At 39.6% G+C, this 20,811-nt stretch overlaps 1 protein-coding gene across 3 annotated transcripts in view; it reads left to right on the top strand.

Moving 5' to 3' along the window:
* The window catches only part of IFTAP (intraflagellar transport associated protein), a 91,254-nt gene extending 70,765 nt beyond the window's left edge, over positions 1 to 20,489 (top strand). For all 3 annotated transcript variants that reach the window (XM_023738424.1, XM_023738431.1, XM_004369809.2), the window contains 2 exons: positions 3,537 to 3,676; positions 18,693 to 20,489. In XM_023738424.1, the coding sequence (XP_023594192.1) occupies positions 3,537 to 3,676; positions 18,693 to 18,857 (305 nt within the window). In that variant the 3' untranslated portion in view covers positions 18,858 to 20,489. The remainder of the gene's footprint in view (positions 1 to 3,536; positions 3,677 to 18,692) is intronic.
* The last annotated feature ends 322 nt before the right edge of the window (positions 20,490 to 20,811 follow it).

Consider the following 20,811-nt stretch of genomic DNA (forward strand, 5'->3'; position numbering starts at 1 on the left):
TTATGGGTGCATTGAGTCCATTTACATTCAGTGTAATTATTGATAGATGTGAGTTTGTTGCTGTCATTTTGTAGTGGTTTTTTTTTGTGGTGCTGAAGTTTTCTTTGTTCTTCTTACTCTCTTGTGCTGAGTTACTTTTTTTTGTGGATTTTTTTTTCATTTCTTTTGTTTTTGTTACCTACAAATTCTTAAAGACACACTTAGGAATGTATCTCGTTTGTAACCTGGGGACTGCCTGTGCTTGATTTTTGTAATTTATCCAGATTTTCTAGGTGTTCTTGTGGGAAGGCTGGGCTGATGTTAGGCCAAGGGACCCCTGGTATGGCGTGGGAACCCCTCAGGAACCCTGATATCCTTTCAGAGATCTGCAGGTCAAAATTATTTTTATAGTAAGAAAAATCAAACCCATTGCCATCAAGTTGATTGTAACTCTGAGTCATTGTCTGCCTTTTTCACTATGTTGACATTTGCACTGATGTTGCACATGATGTGTAAAGATAACTGGCACCTTAGTATGAATCAAGGTAGTGGCACCAAACTATACTTGTCATGTAATCAGCCAAGATGGTGGTATTAAGATGAAAATAGGGCCTTTAGTTATTTTAGAAACAACAGTTATTAAGATCAGATTAAGTTTCTGAAGGCACTTCAGTTTGGAAAGCTTTACAGAAAACTTAGAAATTCTATTTCTCACTGTCAGTGAATACAATCATTTTCCCCCCTTGGAGAATATGAATACATAAATAACCAACCCATGATTATAAAATGCTTAAAAGATAACTTTGTGTTTTTCATAACATATGCCTTACCAGACTGTTCTTATCCATATTAGTTTCAAGTTTTAATAAATTTCTGTCATATTTAGAGTTAAAGCAATTCAGTTTTGTTCTTGATTGTCCTCTGGTTGATTTTACGTATGATAGTCTTATCCCTGTGACAACATTTAGTTCCTGAAGGCAAGGACTATACTTATTTCACATCATTGACAGTGTCATACTGTCAGGTAGATTCTTGATACTTGCTGTTTAGCTTAAAGGTTGAGATGCAGGAAATTCATTTCCTGTCTATAAGTATTTGTTGAGAATTTACTATGTATAAGGGGCCATGTTAGGCGCCAGTAGAGACAGGCGTTTGTGCATTTTGCTTTTACAGTGAAGAAACTAATGATAAGAATTTAAAATGTGGAGGATATCGAGTCTTATTTTTTGAAAGAATTGTTCCCATGGCGATAGAATTTTTATGAAAGAAACAATTTTTGTTAAAAATCCTACCTCCTCTGCAAATAGATTAGGAAGGTAAAGCGTTTTTTAGTAAAGGAGTTGTAAAGTTGTCTTCCTCGCTGCCTTATGTTGTCAGTCAGAATGATGATTTTAAATAGCCCTGAAAGCAGAATCGATTTTGATTTTACATTTGAACTGATGTTTGCACTGGCAGCCAATGGGTCTGGTAGGTACTGGATTTTACATTAAGAGGTATGAACCTAGGCCAGTCCTTGTTGGTTACCGCAGGGAGCTCAGGAAGAGAGATTAACCTTAAACTCATAAATAGGTGCATTCGACAGCCAGCCTTTCCACCAACCTTAACCCCGTGACCCTTTGCTGTCCAGTCGATTCCGACTTAGCGACCCTATAGGACAGAGTAGAACTGCCCCATAGGGCTTCCAAGGAGCGGCTGGTGGATTCGAACTGCTGGCCTTTTGGTTAGTAGCTGAGCTCTTAAGCACTGCACCACCAGGGCTCCAGTAATCTTACTGGATTAAAAATGATTATTTCTCTGAGTATAAAATGTTTGACAAGGGCACTGAACACTAACTATGCTAAGGTGCTATAGTAAGAACATGTCTTGGTCCTGAGTTTGGCCCTGATAGATTTAAATAAAATACGTAATGAAAATGCTTATCTAAATGTAGAAGTTCATAACATGACATTGTGGGCTGAAAGCATGGGCTCTGCAGACAGGCTGCTTGGCTCTGCCACTTTCTAGCTATGGGATCTTGAGTAAGGTTGCTAGGTTGCTCCCTGTGCTTAGAGCTCATTACCTGCAAAACAGGAACTAATAGAGCTGTTGGCAGGATTAGCTGAGTTGATGCATATAAAATGCCAGGTACGTAAGTGTTTGCTATTATTATTTTTATTTCTGCCAATTAATTAGATCATATTCTAAGATTTGAATAATTAATAGTAGTAGAACTACTTTTTCACCACCTGCCCCATCCATATTCTTGGTTTCCAGGCTGTCTGACCATGTTCTCTGTTGCCGGAGTCTAAGAATTCTGTAATTATGGTGGGTTTCTTTTTTTTTTTTGGGTGTGTGTGTGAAGGTGATATCTGCAGTGGTGAGAGAGATGCATTTCAAGTATGTTTCAGTTTTTGAATATCAATACCTGCTCAGTTGTCTCCTTATATTGCTGCCATTGGCAACAGCCAAGGCATGCCTGTTGCTAATTAATCATTTCTACTGAGAACTTAATTAGTGGATTAATTAGGATCATCATTGAGTAGCAGGCAGCATCATCCTGAGCCAGCTGCAAGTTATTGGCTAGCTCTGGCAAGCCTTTCTGGTCCTGTGAAAACTTAGACTAAGGAGAAAACCTGTTGTGTTTTTCTTTTTCTTTTTTTTGGTCCTCCTTAAAGCTCTGGAAGGTCATCAGTTGTCTGTGATGCAGCTTTATTTATCATACATGCAAAACTAAGGAAACATATTCAGTTACAGTGGATCGATAAGAAAACTGAGATTGGTTAGTGAATTCTTGTGACCGTGCTAAACAAGCTGGGAACATGTTATTTGCAAGTGTCGAAAATTAGACTGTGCATTCTGATTATGACAGAGTATTTTATTTCTCTGCTAAAAGTTACTTTCCTTCTGGCATCATTGTTTTTTGAAATATTTTTTGAAATATTGCCATATTGTTACAGGAGGAAATCAGCACTCCATTTTCGTTCTCTTCACCCCTCAGGAAAATGTGGGAAAATGAGGCAAACGTAGCCTCTTCTTGCCTTATTTTCCTGTAGAAATAGAACTTGAGTTGGGGGTGAGAGGCATGATGAATTTACTCCAAAAACAGTATTTCTGCCAGGCCTTTTGGATAGATTGCAACTTTGCAATAGTTAGATAAAAATAAATGCACCAAAGCCTTCTATTTTATAGAAAAGAGAATTACTTGAATCAAGTTTTTAAGTGAAGACAAAAATCCCCTCCAAAACCCAAACCAGTTGCTGCCCAGTTGATTCAGACTTATGCCGAGCTCATGTGTATCAGAGTAGAACTACTCCATAGAGTTTTCATGGCTGTGACATTTTTGAAGCAGATTGCCAGGCCTTTCTTCCAAGGCATGTCTGGCTAGATTTCAACTGCCAACCTCTCAGTTAGTAGCTGAGTGTTTAACCATATTCTCCACCTAGATAGGCACTATGAAATGGACCTGTACTTCACCTGGGCATATTTGCTTCCTCCTTTGACTATTAGAGGCTTTTAGATGATTTAGGCAAATTGTGAGCTTGGTGAAAGAATCAAGTGAAATATTTTGTATCCAACAGATTTGCTGCTGCTTCCAGGGGAGGTGGAACAGTACATCAGCACCAGTGCTCCTTCTTACATTCCTTCGGTGGACCAGATTCTTACCCCTGAAGTAAAGCCAAGTACTACCACAAACAGAGCTGGCAAACCCATGGAAGAGGTACTACCCAGGAGATTCAATTGGACTTATAACTGCATTGATTTTGTAACTTGTCCTTTCAGAGAAATGCTTCTAGGCCCATGTGCTTTGTATTTTTCTCAGATTTGGGAAAACTTAGAAGTTGCTTAATTGGACCCTCTCATCCATCTCTAGCATGTATCTTTCTTTCTGGACTCATAGAGCAATTATGCTTTTATGTGGAAAGTATTTTTGTTTTATGAGGTGTGCCATGCAGCATGACAGTGCTATCTGGGGACAAAACAATAGAAAGGACGTACAGTTTTTTTACCTCTTTTAATCTGAACTGGCCCTTTTTCTTTGTATTATTGTTTCTAAGGTCCTATAAACCTTTGTATTAATTAAGGTAAGGCCACGCTATTCTGTAACAGAGAATCACAATAATAATTCCATGGCTGAAAGGAGATAGAAATTTATTTCTCTTGTGTAAGCCTGAGGAGAGCATCTGAAGTAAGCAGGTAGCCCTGTTTCCTGGAATCATACAGGGACCCTAGTTCCTTCTCTCTGGATCTCCACTATTCCTTAGGACATTGTCCTCATCTGATGTTTCAAGCCAAGTCACTATCACACTTGGGGGGAAGGGGGATGAGAGCATGGGGGAAACATACTCCCCCAAGATTGAGGACCCATGACCCTTCATTTCTGCCCACATTTCACTGGCAACCACTTACCACTTAGTCACGTGTTCATCTCTAGCCAAATGGGAGCCTGGCAAATGTCATCTAGCCACACGCTTCAAAATCAAGGGAGGATGGAATACCTGCTACACCTTTACTCTCCCAAATGCTTGACTTGAAAGTCATCTTTTGCCATCATTTTGCACCTCTTCTACATACACTGTACAAGTGTGCCCCAACAGAGGCTGCTGGTGGTGTTGGACAGGGACCTTTATCCACCCTCCTTACTCTGAGATAAAGGGGGATAAGGCACAAGAAATTGTTAAAAGCTCTTTATTATTGCTTCCTAATAAAATCCCTAGTGTATTTCTTGGTTATTTAATCATTCAGGTGCTAGTCTTGTCATTTCAAGATATTCTGTTATGGAAGCAATCATTCAATCAGAAGTAAGCAACACATTTGAATTTTAAATTGCCCTTTTCTCATAGAACTTTTGTTCCCTGACATCACAGAGGTACATGTGGGATTCATGCAGACTTATATTAAACCCCCACATTGGTTACCAGATAAACTGGTAGGGGCAGCCACTTTAGATTGTGCTTTTTGGATTATGAATTGTTTTCTCTGAGTAGTAAGAAGCTAAAATAGCGAAGTTATCTCTAGCAGAATCAGATTCTTTTCAAGACTTGTTCTTGTTTTTAGTTGTGACTATACAAGTTATTATGTGGCCCTGGTGGCACAGTGATTAAGCGTTTGGCTGCTAACCAAAGTCGGCAGTTTGAATCTACCAGTTGCTCCTTGGAAACTCTTTGGGGCAGTTCTACTGTGGCCTATAGGGTCGCTATGAGTTGGAATCGACTACATGGCAGTGGGTTTGGTTTTTTGGTTTTATACAAGTTATTGGATCAATGAGTGGTCATGACACCCAGAACCATTATGTCGTTGTTTTTGTTAGGTGCCATCGAGTCGGTTGCAACTCATAGCGACCATGTGTACAACAGAATGAATCACCGCCCAGTCCTGGGCCATCCTCACAGTCATTGCTGTGTTTGAGCCCATTGTTGCAGCCACTGTGTCAATCCCTCTTGTTGAGGGCTTCCTCTTTTTTGCTGACCCTCTACTTTACCAAGCATGATGTCCTTCTCCAGGGACTGGTCTCTCCTGATAACACGTCCCAAGCACGTGAGATAAAGTCTCGCCATCCTGACTTCTAAGGAGCATTCTAGCAGTACTTCTTCCAAGACAGATTTGTTTGTTCTTCTGGCAGACCATGGTATATTCAGTATTCTCTGCAAACACCATAACTCAAATACATCGATTCTTTGTTGGTCTTCCTTATTCATTGTCCAGTTTTCACATGCATATGAGGTGATTGAAAATACCATGGTTTGGGTCAGGTGAACCTTAGTCCTCAAGGTGACATCTTTGCTTTTTAACCCTTTAAAGAGGTCTTTTGCAGCAGATTTGCCCAATCAATACGTCCATGTAATGGTCCAGTAGGACCATTAGAAAAATGGGTATAAAATGGTTTTAGTTGATTGATTAAAAAAAGCTGAATAATTTATGAAATCTTTCAGGAAAATGTGAGTTAAAATCCTGTATGTATCATTATATCTTTAAAAGGAATATAAATTCCTTACCAGAAAATGCAAACATTTTTTATGTTGGCATCAAAATGGTATGAATGATGTTTGAGTTGGCAAACCCACAAGCCATAGATGAATTAATGTTGCTATTTTTGATATCCCTAGCAAAGTGGTTGGGATTTTTATTTCTAACCATTATTTCTTAGATAAACTTTTCAGAACTGTTAAGAATCACAATACTGTACCAACTCTGCCTTGGTTTAATAGTATTAATATTATTTTAAAGTACTCAATTCCAGTAAAAGAACATAATCATCAATTTCCTGCAAATATGTCTTGTAAGAGCCTGTCAAAGGAGTATATGGGGGCTAGAGATGGTAGTTGCTTTCTGTGACTTCAGTCCAAAAGATGAAAATGTATCCTGGATGCCCTGACTTCCTCTTAATTGCCCACTGAGAGTACATCAACTTTCTTATACAAATTGGACCAATCTGATTTTTTTTCTAATTTGATTGTTGGTTTTATATATGTGTATTTTTCCTTTAGAGTCAAACATTTTTCAAGAAATTCCACTTTCTATTTGTGAATAACTTCTTGCTTTGGTTACTCTGTTTTGGCGAATTTTGGAGGTTTTTGAACAGCTTCATAGCAAAAAGTTCATGATTAGGAAGGTTACAAAATTGCATTTTATTCTTTCCAGAACCGTAGAAAAGAGGGAATTGAAGAAACCTTTGGGGTATTTTAATAGGAGAGCCCCTGTTCTTCCAGTTCATAATAGACACTAAAAATTTTCACCTATAAAGGTTTATTTACCATATTACTTTGTAATATAGCCTACAGCTAAATGCTGCTACTATTGATTTGAGCATTAAGCTCTGGTTTCTTTAATTTGCTGATGTGATACTATGAATGAAAATGATTCCTCCTTTAACAGTGTCTGCTGGCATTAGTCACATGAACAATTTTAAGGAAACTAGCAGTTTTCTATAGTGTACAAATTCTATTCCCTGAGAAGCTACAAAAAGATTTCAGTTAGATTTGAAATTAGACACTTGAAATCCACATATTTCTCTCAGCTCCTTAGGCAAAACTAAGAAGTCAATAACTTAATTCACAGTTGCTTTTTGTTTACTAGCGAGGGATTTGGTGTTCCATTGCACAAATTCTTCACTTTGAAATAAATCATAGTTTCAGTTTGTAATCTAAAAATCTCAATAGTCGTATAGCTTGTTGTGTTGTTGTTGTTAGGTGCCATTGAGTCTGTTCCGACCCTGTGTATGACAGAAAGAAACACTGCGCAGCCCTCCATCCTCACAGTCGTTGCTATGTTTGAGCCCATTGTTGCAGCCATTGTGTCAGTCCATCTCATTGAGGGTCTTCCTATCTTTCGCTAACCCTGTAACCAAGCATGATGTCCTTCTCCAGGGACTGGTCCCTCCTGATAATATGTCCAAAGTACATGAGACAAAGTCTTGACATCCTCAATTCCAAGGAGCATTCTGGCAGTATTTCTTCCAAGATAGACTTGTGCGTTCTTCTGGCAGTCCATGGTATATTCAGCATTCCCAAAACTTGCCATGGCAGTTAACAGCTGAAACACACAGAGATGCAACCTGACTGTATTATTCTGTAACAAAAAGATATATAATGTGAATATATTCTTTTATTGAGAATGGGCCTTACTCATTTTTAAATCTCATTTGATTCATTATACTTCTATTTCCCAGTTGGGCAAGATGAAAATATTTTGTCTCAATCACTTCCTATTTAAGAATATAAGCAGTTTCACTCTTTCTTCCTATGTTCTTGGGAAGATCTCATTGATGTTTTCTGAATTTGACTTCACTTGTCATCTCACTTTAAATGACATATGTGTCCCTTGTTTTGGAAGACTTTAAATTCATTCATGTGTGTCTTCATCACCTTACTTATTAAAATGCAAAAGCGTCAGAACTAATGCCAAGCACAGTGCCAGGCATATAGTAGACATGCAATAAGTATTTATTAAGTGGACAAATATCTTAGACCCACTACTTCTGGGAATTAATTTCTAATATAATAATTTGGTAAGGGGTCATTTTCTTTTTCTCTCTACTATTTTATCCCCCTCAACATGTAAACATGTTCAAAATGAAAAAAAATTAGAAGAAAACTCAAACTTCCTGTCATGGATTGAATTATGTCCCCTAAAAATGTGTGTATCAATTTGGCTGGGCCATGATTCCCAGTATTGTGTGGTTGTCCTCCATTTTGTGATTGTAATTTTATGTTAAAGAGGATTTGGGTGGGATTGTAACACCCTTACTGAGGTCACATCCCTGATCCAATGTAAAGGGAGTTTCCCTGGTGTGCGGCCTACACCACCTTTTATCTTACAAGAGATAAAACGAAAGGGAAGCAAGCAGAGAGTTGGGGGACTTCATACCACGAGGAAAACAGTGCCAGGAGCAGAGCACATCTTTTGGACCTGAGGTTCCTGCACTGAGATGTTCCCAGACCAAAGGAAGACTGATGCAGCACAAGGACCTTCCTCCAGAGCCAACAGAGAAAGCCTTCCCCTAGAGCTGATGCCTTGAATTTGGACTTGTAGCCTACTAGACTGTGAGAGAATACATTTCTCTTTGTTGAAGCCGTCCAATTGTGGTATTTCTGTTACAGCAGCACTAGATGACCAAGACAGAATTTGGCACTGAGAGAGTGAGGGGCTGCTCTAATAGATACCTACATTGTGGAAACAGTTTTGAAACTGTGAATAGATAGAGTGGCAGTGGCAGAGGACCAGCAGCAGCAGAGACCAGGCAGCAGCAGAACGAGAAGACCAGTGCCAGACAGCGCTGGAGCCAACCCACAAAGTGAGAGAGCTGAGTGCCTGTGCGCAGGAGGCTTCCTAGTGGAGTAGGGTGCCTCCAAACACGTATCGGTGGAGCTACAGAGCTTTGGAACACTTGCCTCAGCGGGGCATATGCAGGCATGAGGCCTGAGGAGCCAAAAGGCCAAGAAACCAGGAAGCAAAAGCTAAAGAGACAAGGAACACAAGAAGCCAAGCTGCCTCAGTCTCGAAAGGTATGGCCAAGACCTCTGGGGTTTCAAAGGGTGGAGCCATGGCCTTTGGTGTTTCTAAGGCTGGAGTTGCCACTCAGATGGACTAGGAGAATGGAGCACCTAAAGCCCAGGGAGCAGAGTTGCTGTTCCAGTGGGCCTGGAAGGTGGAGCTGAAGCCCAGGGCTGAGGGGCCTCCACTCAGAATCCGGAGAGTGTGGCCAATACCTAGAGTCTGGAGGGCAGGGATACTGTGTGAATGGTCTCAGAGAACAGAGGATTATTTTCAAGGCTTGTTGTTGTTGTTAGGTGCCGTCAAGTCAGTCAGTTCCAACTCATAGCAACCCTGTGCACCACAGAACGAAACACTGCCCAGTCCTGCGCCATGCTCACAGTCCTTGTTATGCTTGAGCCCACTGTTGCAGCCACTGTGTCAGTCCATCTCATTGAGGGTCTTCCTCTTTTTTGCTGACCCTGTACTTTACCAAGCATGATGTCCTTCTCTAGGAACTGGTCCCTCCTGACAAAATGTCCAAAGTATGTGAGATGTAGTCTTGCCAAACCTCTTTCTAAGGAGCATTCTGGTTGTACTTCTTTCAAGATAGATTTGTTCGTTCTTTTGGCAGTCCATGGTATATTTAGTATTCTTCGCCAACACTGCAGTTCAAAGGTGTCAATTCTTCTTGGGTCTTCCTTATTCATTGTCCAACTTTCGCGTGCATATGATGCAATCGAAAATACCATTGCTCTGGTCAGGCGCACCTTAGTCTTCAAGGTGACATCTTTGCTTTTCAACACCTTAAAGAGGTCTTTTGCAGCAGATTTGCCCAATGCAGTGCATCTTTTGATTTCCTGACTGCTGCTTCCATGAGTGTTGATTGTGGATCCAAGTAAAATGAAATCCTTGACAACTTCAGCCTTTTCTCTGCTTATCATGATGTTGCTTGTTGGTCCAGTTGTGAGGATTTCTGTTTTCTTTATGTTGAGGTATAATCCATACTGAAGGCTCTGGTCTTTAATCATCACCAGTAAGTGCTCCAAGTCTTCTTTACTTTCAGCAAGCAAGGTTGTGTCATCTGCATGACACAGGTTGTTAATGAGTCTTCCTCCAGTCCCGATGCCCCTTTCTTCTTCATATAGTCCAGCTTCTCGGATTATTTGCTCAGCATATAGATTGAGTAGGTATGGTGAAAGGATGCAGCCCTGATGCACACCTTTTTTGACTTTAAACCATGCAATATCCCCTTGTTTTCTCTGCCTCTTGATCCGTGTACAGGTTCCTCATGGGCACAATTAAGTGTTCTGGAATTCCCATTCTTCGCAATGTTATCCGTAATTTGTTATGATCCACACAATTGAATGCCTTTGCATAGTCAATAAAACACAAGTAAACATCTTTCTGGTATACTCTGCTTTTAGCCAGGATCCATCTGACATCAGCAATGATATGCCTGGTTCCACGTTCTCTTCTGAATCCTGCCTGAATTTCTGGCAGTTCCCTGTCGACATACTGCTGCAGCCACTTTTGAATGATCCTCAGCAAAATTTTGCTTGCGGGTGATATTAATGATATTGTTAGATAATTTCCATGTTCAGTTGGATCACCTTTCTTGGGAATAGGCATAAATATGGATCTCTTCCCATTCAGTTGGCCAGGTAGCTGTCTTCCAAATTTCTTGGCATAGACAAGTGAGCACTTCCAGTGCTGCATCTGTTTGTTGAATCATCTCAATTGATATTCCATCAATTCCTGGAGCCTTGTTTTCCACAAATGCCTTCAGTGCAGCGTGGACTTCTTCCTTCAGTACCATCAGTTCCTGATCATATGCTACCTCTTGACTCAAGCCTTGAGGGCTAATGTAATGTGTTCTGCTGACTTGCTTGGTGCCTGTTATCCCTTCTTCTCCTCCAGTTTCTCCCATTTGTAATGGAAAGGTCTAGCTTGTGCCTGTTCTGCCATTGTACCTATGGAAGCAGATAACTTGTATTCTAGATTTTATAGATGGAAAGGAATTTTTGGATTTTGGACTTGGAGTTACGACTTTTGCGATGATATGATGGGATGAATGTGTCTCACATGTTGCGAGGATGTGATTTTTTTGGGGGCCAACTGCTGGAATGTCATGGATTGAGTTATGTCCCCCCCAAAAATGTGTTTATCAGTTTGGCTGGACCATGATTCCCAGTTTTGTGTGGTTGTCCTCCATTTTGTGATTGTAATTTTATGTTAAAGAGGATTAGGGTGGGATTGTAACACCCTTACTATGGTCACATTCCTGATCCAGCGTAAAGGGAGTTTCCCCAGGGTATGGCCTGTACCACCTTTTACCTTACAAGAGATGAAAGGCAAGCAAGCAGAGAGTTGGGAACCTCATACCACCAAGAAAGTAGTGCTGGGAGCAGAGCTTGTCTTTTGGACCTGAGGTTCCTGCACAGAGAACCTCCTAGACCAAGGGAAGATTGATGACATGGACCTTCCTGCAGAGCCGACAGAGAAAGCCTTCCCCTGGAGCAGACACCCTGAATTTGGACTTGTAGCCTACTAGACTGTGAGAGAATAAATTTCTTTTTGTTGAAGCCATTCATTTGTGGTATTTCTGTTACAGCAGCGCTAGATAACTAAGTCACTTCCCTTCACTGTGGACCCCTCTTTGGCTACTATCTATTTTTCCCTCTTTTCATGAATACTTCATAAAGCATTAGGCTCTATTCTGCTAGTTGACTTTGCTTCCTTCCCCTTCACTCCCCATTCAGTAGATAGCAATATGTCCTTGTCTGCAATCAGCTGACTGATTTTATTTCAAATAAGGATGCCAGTTACTTTATGATTGTGAATCCAGTGGACGCTTCTCAGTCTTTCTTTTAAAGGCTCTCTGGCTGTGTTTGACGTTGTTGATCACTGCTTCCTCACCTGACACCGGCTTTCAGTTCACTCATTTCCTCTGTTCCTTGGTGTGTTTCTCTGATTGCTCTTTCTCTGCTTCCTTTGGGATTTTTCCCTCCATCCACCTTATAAGTTGGTGTTTCTCAGGGTTCCATGCTTAGCCCATGATTCTACCCACCCTACATACTTGACTCCATTTTCACCTTTAAGTTTTATCTTTTACACTTATGCCACCAAATCTATATCTCTGGCTTCAGATCCTTTTCTGAGCCTCAGGTTTGTGTATTCATTTGCCTGTTGGATATCTTCCTCCACCTGGAGTACTTCCGGTACCTTAAATTCAACTTGTTAAAAATTGAGCTTATCTTTACCTGCTTCTGTTCCTGTATCCTCCTTCTTCCTCCCTTTCCATTTCCAATCAGTCATGGAGTGGTGCCAACTTTACCCTCTAAATGTTTTTCTAATTTTGGCTACCAGTGCCCTGTTCTCATTGTTTCTTGTCTGGACTGCTTCATCAGGCTCCTAATTGTTTTCCTAACTCCAGTCTCATCCTCCTGGATGAGAGTTTAATCACCAAAGTGATGTATCTAGATGTAATCTAGGTAGGGCAAGACATCTGTCTGTTTTGTACCTAGCTGAGTCCCTGAGTTGTCCAAACGGTTAATGTGCTTGACTGCTAACTGAATGGTTGGAGGTTCCAGTCCACCCACAGGCACCTCAGAAGTGATCTACTTCCAAAAAATCAGCCATTGAAAACCCCATGGAACATAGTTCTACTCTGACACTTATGGGATTGCCATGAGTTGGAATTGGCTTGTCAGCCAACTGGTAATATCTCCAGCACCTAGGACGGTGCCTATAAGTGCTCAATAAAAATTTGAGTGAATGAGGCAATTTATATAAAATGTATAGATGATCAGGCCTCTACCCTGCTTTCAAAAAATCTCTCAATGGCTTTTCATCATCTCCAGTATAATTTACGTACAAGGCCCATCTTGATCTGGTAATATCTTCACCTCTTGCCACTCTCTACCTTATACTTTATGCTGTAACAACCCTGAGCTGCTTGCAGAGGCACAGGTGTGAAATTCTGTATCTTATTTTCCTGGTCTGCTCATGCAAACTCCCTCTGTCTGAAAAGCATATCTCTAGTATCTAATACTGGTAAAGTTGAGGGTCAGTAAAAGAAAGGAAGACCCTCAATGAGCTGGATTGACACAGTGACTGCAAGGATGGGCTCAAGCATAGGAACAATTGTGAGGATGGCACAGGACTGGACAGTGTTTCATTATGTTGTACATAGGTTCACTATGAGTTGGAACTGACTTGATGGCACCTAATAAAAATAATAATACTAGTATCTAATACATAATAAACAATGTTTTTTGAGTGAATAAATGAGGGGAAGAAAGGTGGGAATATGAGGTTATTTGTGTTGTATAGAGGGAGTGTGGGAGCATGGTATGGTTTTGTTGGAATTTTAGCATAGCCGGGGGATTTGTCTAGTTTGAAACTGCATTTCAGCCTCATTGGGAGGTGGGTGAAGCAAAAGTTATTCCATCAAGTAAGAATGGCTAGTAAGGTCTAGGTAGGTTTTAGGGACAGCACAATGGGGTTCAAAGTCCTAGTGCAGTGGGCATATGTGAAGCTTGGTAGACATGTAGATTCCAAACCAGCGCCGTGGAGTTGATTCTGACCCATGGCAGTCCCATGGATGTCAGAGCAGAACTGTGCTCCATAGACTTTTTTTTATTTATTTTTTTATTGTACTTCAGGTGAAGGCTTACAGAATAAATAGTTTCTCATGAAACAGTATTACACATATTGTTTTATGACATTGGTTAACAACCCCACAACATGTCAACCCTCTCCCTTCTCGACCTTTTTTTTTTTGGTGAAAATACACATAGCCAAAGATATGCCATTTCAAAAATTTCTACATGCACAGTTCAGTGACATCGACTATGCTCTTCCAATTGTGCTGCTATTCTCACTTTAGATGAAGGCTTACAGAACAAAATAGTTTCTCATTTAACAGTTAGTACATATGTTGCCCTATGACAATGGTTAACAACCTCACAACACATCAACACTATCCTTACTAAACCTTGGGTTCCCTATCACCAGCTTCCTTGTCCCCTTCTTCCTTCTGGCCTTGTCCCTGGACTGCTGTGCCTCATTAGTCCTATTTGGTTTTATGGGGCTCTCCACTCCCAGACTGAACGGTGAACCTCGGAGATGACTTCACCACTGAGCTGAAAGGGTGTCTGGGGTCATACTCTCGGGGTTTCTACAGTCTCCTTTAGGCCAGTAAATCTGGTCTTTTTTTTTGTGAGTTAGAATTTTGTTCTACATCCTTCTCCAGCTCTGTCCAGAACCCTCTTTTGTGATCCTGGTCAGAGCAGTCAGTGGTGGTAGCCGGACACCATCCAGCTGTACTGGACTCAGTCCGGTGGAGGCCTTGGTAGCTGTGGTCCATTAGTCCTTTGGACTGATCTTTTCCTTGTATCCTGTTCTCTTCATTCTCCCTTGCTCCCGAAGGGATGAGACCAGTGGAGTATCTTAGATGGCTGCTCACAGGCTTTTAAGACCCCAGACACTACTCACCAAGGTAGAATGTAGAACATTGTCTTTATAAACTGTGTTATGCCAATTGAGCTAGATGTTTCCCGAGACCATGGTCCCCACAGCCCTCCACCCAGCAATTCAGTCCCTCAGGGAGTTTGGATGTGTCTTCCATAGACTTTTCAATGGATGATTTTTTAGAAGTAGATTGACAGACCTACAAGGTACCCCTAAGTGGACTTGAATGTCTAACCTTTTTGATGACCCTGGAATAAAAGGGCAGCAAAAGTCCCTTCAGCCTAAGTGCATGGTATTACATGTAGCCTTGAGTATCTGTTTTATGGTAGTCTGGGAGACTTGTTCAGCTTATACAGAAAAAGGTCTTTTCTCCCAAAGAGCTTTGACTTGGCTTAGTGAAGATTCCAAAGTTGATTTTTGCTGGTGTTTTTGTTGAGAAGATGAAACTTTACCTGAAACAGATTGCCCTGGATTCAATGTTGCTTCTCTCTCTATTTTTGTAGGCTTGGGCAAGTTACTTACCCTTTCAGAGGTTGGTAAAATGGAGGTTGTTACCTACTACCCACATGCCAGGTTGTTTGAAGACTAGTGCTAAAGCCCTCGTGTCTCTTAGCCCTCTGTCTGACACATGGTGGAGACTCAATGGCATCTTCCCTCATTTTCTTTGTCAGGAAAGTACTCCAGAACTTTCTAATAGAGAGGAAAGGAACAAATCTTTGAAATTTGTCTTATTTTTGGTTTTACTAAGAGGCGATGTTAGATGTTACAGCGCTGTACACTTAACTACAAGACACGAATTTCTAAACAGATAAGGTCTTAGTCTGGGATATCCAGAGGAGCAAAACCAGTCACATAGATAGATAGTAGATCTAGCTATCAATTGATCAACCGATGGACTGACCGACTGACAGACCATCTGCTTATCTCTATATACATACTACCATCTGCTTCTCTCTGTAGACACACCTACCATCCATTCATCTCTATATAGCTACCAACCATCTGTTCATCTCTGTATACCTGCAAACTGTCTGTTTATATACCTGCCTACCATCCGTTTGTCTCTGTATGCCTACCAACCATCTCTTCATCTCTATATAACTACCATCTGTTCATCTCTATGTACCTACCAACCATCTGTTTATCTCTTTATACCTACCGACCATGTGTCTATCTCTGTATACCTACCAACCATCTGTTTATATACCTACCAACCATGTGTTTATCTCTATATACCTACCAACCATCTGTTTATATCCATACACATACTGACCATTTGTTTCTCTCTGTATACATACCTACCATCTGTGTATCTCTCTCTCTATACTTACCATCTGTTTATCTCTATATACCTACCTAGCATCTGTTTATCTCTCTATACCTACAAACCATCTGTGTATCTCCATATAGCTACCAAATATCTGTTCATCTCTGTATACCTACCAACCATCTATTTATTTCTATGTACCTACCAGTGTCTTTTTATCTCTGTATACCTACCATATGTTTATTGATATATACCTAAGAACCATCTGTTTATCTCTATATACCTACCAACCCTCTGTTTATTGCTATATGTGTACCAACCATCTGTTTATATGTATACAGCTACCAACCATCTGTTTCTGTCTATATACCTACCAACTGTTTATCTCCATATACCTACCTACCATCTGTTTATCTCTATATACTTACCAGCCACTTGTTTATCTCTGTATAGCTATCTTCATCTTTGTATACCTACCATCTGTTTCTGTCTAGATACCTACCAAGCATCTGTTTATCTCTATATTCCTAGGAACCATCTGTTTATATACCTACCAACCATCTGTATATCCCATATACCTACCATCTGTTTATATAGCTGTCAAACATCTGTTTATATGTTTACACCTACCACCATCTGTTTCTCTCTCTATTTCTACCAACTATCTGTTTATATACCTACCTAACATCCGTTTGTCTCTGTATACCTACCAAGCATCTCTTCATCTCTATATACCTACCAACCATCTGTTCAGCTCTATATACCTACCAACCATCTGTTTATCTCTATATACCTACGAACCATCTGTTTATCTCTATATACATACCAACATCCATTTGTGTCTATGTACCTACCAACCATCTGTTTATCTGTATATACCTACCAACCATGTGTTTATCTCTATACACCTACCACCCATTTCTTCATCTCTGTATACCTACCAAGCATCTGTTCATGTCTGTTTACCTACTAACCATTTGTTCATCTCTGTATACGTAACAACCGTCTTTTCATCTCTGTATACGTATCAACTATATCTTCACCTGTGTATACATACCAACCATCTGTTCAGCTCTGTATACCGACCAACCATCTCTTCATCTCTATATATCTACCAACCATCTCTTCATGTCAATATACCTACTAACCATCTGTTTATCTCTATATACCTTCCAACTCTCTATCTCTACATAGCTACCAACCATCTGTTGATCTCTACATACCTATGAACCATGTGTTTATTTCTGTATACCTACTATCTGTTTATGTCTGTATACCTACCAACATCTATTTATATACCTACGAACTCTGTTTATCTCTATATACCTACCTACCATCTGTTATCTCTATATACCTACCAACCATCTGTTTATCTCTGTATACCTACCAACTGTCTGTTTATATACCTACCAACCATCTATTTATCTGTATATACCTACCAACCATCTGTTTATGTCTATATATCTACCAACCATCTGTTTATCCCTGTATACCTACCAGCCATCTGTTGGTCTCTATATACCTGCCAAGCATCTGTTGATCTCTGTATACCTACGAACCATCTGTTGATCCGTATATACCTACCAACTATCTGTTGATGTCTGTGTACCTACCAATCATCTGTTTATCTCTATATATTTACCAACGATCTGTTTATCTCTATTTACCAACAACTATCAGAATTCTATGAACTGGCTAATCTAAACTCTGCAGGTTATGTGACACTTTGGAGAATTTACAGGCTGGCATCCCATGAACCAGAGGTTAGAGGTCAAGAAGAGTGGTGTGGGGTCGAAAGATTAAACTTCTCCAGAACATCCATTTATATTCTGGAGGCTGGCCACACCCCCAAGGAAACTCCATTTTCAACTGATGGGCTGATCACATCAGATCACATCATAAAATGTGTTTATGTTATATTACATCATGAAAAAGCAATCGATCCATGTCCACCCAACCACAGAGACTTGTAGCCTAGCCAAGCTGACACATAACATAAGCCCTCACTGATAGGTAATATCTACTTTCAGTGATTTGTTTTTCACTTTTAGTACCAGCATATCATTTTGGAGCTGTAGGCTTCATATTCATGAATGTTAAGAAGCTACTCAATGAGTTCATCTTCCATGCAAGAATATTTAAATCTTATTATAGCTTCAGGGCATTTTTTTTCATTCTTGCCTAAACCATAGTTTTCAATTATTTCAGCATCACCTTACATATTACAGACCTACACAGAGGTGCTGGACGATTTCATTCTATCACACACCATTTGCTTTTGGAGAGTCTGTTTAGAGGTTGATATGATAAGATTTAAGGCTTTCACTTTTTGTTTGTTAGAAAATGTACTTTTTACCTTTCTTCTTTTATGAAGTCTTTAAAAATCATGATTTATGAATAAATAAATAGAACATTATTGCATCTTTTGCAGCTGCTGTAACTTGTAGATAAACTCTATAATATTTAAAAAAGTCTTGGTAGGAATAAAAAGATCCTGGGCTTTTTAATTTGACATGATGCTGTGTGTTTTAATTCCTACTTTTATGGCCTAGGAGTTATAGGTATTATCTGAAGAAGTGTTTTAAGTGTAGAGTATTTTTATTTTTGAAAATTACTTTTCATTGATACAAGTAGGTGGTCAAAATGTATTTAAAGTTGATGAAAATCTCAAGGTATATTTTCTTATGTTTTAATATAACTCTTAGATTTCCACATGCCTCCAGCCTTGACACTACAAGTGGTAAAAATGTAATGAATGTGTGTAAGGGAGACTTCTGATTCTTGCCTTGGGCAAAATTAGTTAATGATATTCATTCAGATGCAGCATGATACAAATGGGGCATATTGAGAGGCTTAAATTAGGTCAAATTGAATAATTGAATTTATTCTTTTACTTAAAAACTGCTTAATCAGCAGAGAGTCCTGGAGTCTAAAAAAGCTTAATTATTAATAGGGAGTTTATGTTTTCAACTTTATCTTCACTGAAGTGATTGTGTTTTTTCTCCTTTCTTACCTCTTATAGCTACTCGGAGATGAAGTTCATCCCTTCTCACTTGATGAAGAATTTGATTATGACAAGGTGATGCTAACCCCCAAGTTTACTTCTGCAGAAATGGACACCATCAAACAGCTATCCAAACAAAAGAAAGAGAACCCCAATGGAGACTTAGAGGAACCCCATGACTGATTCACTAAGGCAACTTTGTATTTGTTTTTATTTTGCTCTTGTTCAAACAGAATTAGAATAAAAAATAAACCTGTAATCCCTTTTGTGTAATTTTATATGTGTGCATTCATGTATGAGAATCATTTGTCAATAAGGAGATACAGTGACCAATAGGACTGACGAGGTCTCTACTCTCACTGAGATCTCTTGTGCCATATATTGCTGCATTCCATGGTAGGTGTTGATGGAGGTGGGAAGTGGGACAGGAAGCAATACCTACTGAAGGGTCTATTTTGATGAGAGTACTGCTTTAGGTGCTCTGAGGATTGTAACAAAGAGTAAAGACACGATCCCACCTTCTGGAGGGGGAAGAACAATTGCACATATAAGTCACATTGTAGCATGTAGAGAGGAAGTGATTACATGGGGAAGACACTGGTTGCACCTGTGCAGAGACAGTGGTACATACATAAGTGCTGAGAGAGATTGGGTTTCTGGGATTGATTGGGCAAGGCTTCACTGAAAAGCCATCTAAGAATTGATTATATGTCATTTATTAAATTCTTAACCCTTTATTATTACTATTAAGCCAGATGTGATGATAGTTCAAAGCACAAGGAATGATCTATCCCCAGAAGCTTCAAATATAATTTGAGAAGACAAGACAGAAAACAACTAGAGAATGTAAAGCATATTATGAAGTGCTAATTGTGCAGAATACCCATAATTGCATTAAGGGAAGGGGAAAAGAGGGGTATAGGTGCAGAAAAAAGGGGAGTAGTACGGATGAAGTAGTTTTTATTACTGAAGGGATCAGTAACAAATCAGATATACGTACTCTTAATTGATTTTCATACAGACCTGTGCTTGTATGTGTGTGTACTTGTGTGTATGTATGCATAAAAATTGCCATTTATATTATCTACAAAGGAATGCTCTTGATTTTGTATTGGGGTAGAGTCAAGTGATTTCCACACCTATTTTTCTTTATTCATCCAACAGACTTTCATAAAATACCATTTATGTGCCAAGCCTTGTGCTAGGCAATGGGGGAGGATACAAGTAAATTAGACATGGGCTAATTTATTGGACAGGACAGATAATCCAGTATAATACCTACTAGCTGCATGTAGCTGTTCAGCACTTGAAATGTGGCTAATGTGACTCAGGAGCTGATGTTTAAATATTATTTCATTTTAGTTTAAAATAAAAAAATTTTGATTCAGTTACTGTGAAACTAAGAACATTTGGAACAACTTGGGTATGTGAATCTCAACTGTAAATTTTATGAAATCTATTCTAAGTACAGATCACTTATTTTTGATGAGAACTTAGTGTCTAAATTAAACTGTGCTGTAAATGTAAACTGCACATTGGATTTCAAAGAATTAAAAAAAATTAAAGTATCTTGTATAGTGTCACTATGAGTCAGAATCAACTTGATGGCAATGGGTTTGTTGTTTTTTTTTTTGTTTGTTATTTTTTATGTTGATTACAGATTGAAATGATGATGTTTTGGATATACCATGTTAAGTAGAATGTTAAAGTTCATTAATTTTACCTTTTTAGTGAGGCTACTAGAAAATTTAAAATTACACATGTGGTTCGCATATTTTTAAGTGATAGCATAGCAGTAGAGGGTAATCCATGTTGTAAGAGAGGTGCATACCAAGGCTTCTGGGGCAACACAAGTTGTTAGGTGATGTTGAGTTGATTATGACTCATAGCGACTCTGTGTACAACAGAATGAAACACTGTCTGGTCCTGCATCATCCTCATGATCATTGTTATGGTTGTGCCCATTGTTGCAGCCACTGTGTCAATCCATCTCGTTGAGGGTGGAAGTTACTGAATTATGCTTTGGAGAGCTGTAAGGTCTTCGCAGAGGAGGGAACATTTGAGCTGGGTCATGAAGAATCAGTAGGAGTTTTTAAGGCAGAGAAGGGGAGGGACAATCCAGTTGGAGGGAATAGCA

Source organism: Trichechus manatus, unplaced genomic scaffold (genome assembly GCF_000243295.1).
Source record: "Trichechus manatus latirostris isolate Lorelei unplaced genomic scaffold, TriManLat1.0 scaffold00006, whole genome shotgun sequence".
NCBI lineage: Eukaryota > Metazoa > Chordata > Mammalia > Sirenia > Trichechidae > Trichechus > Trichechus manatus.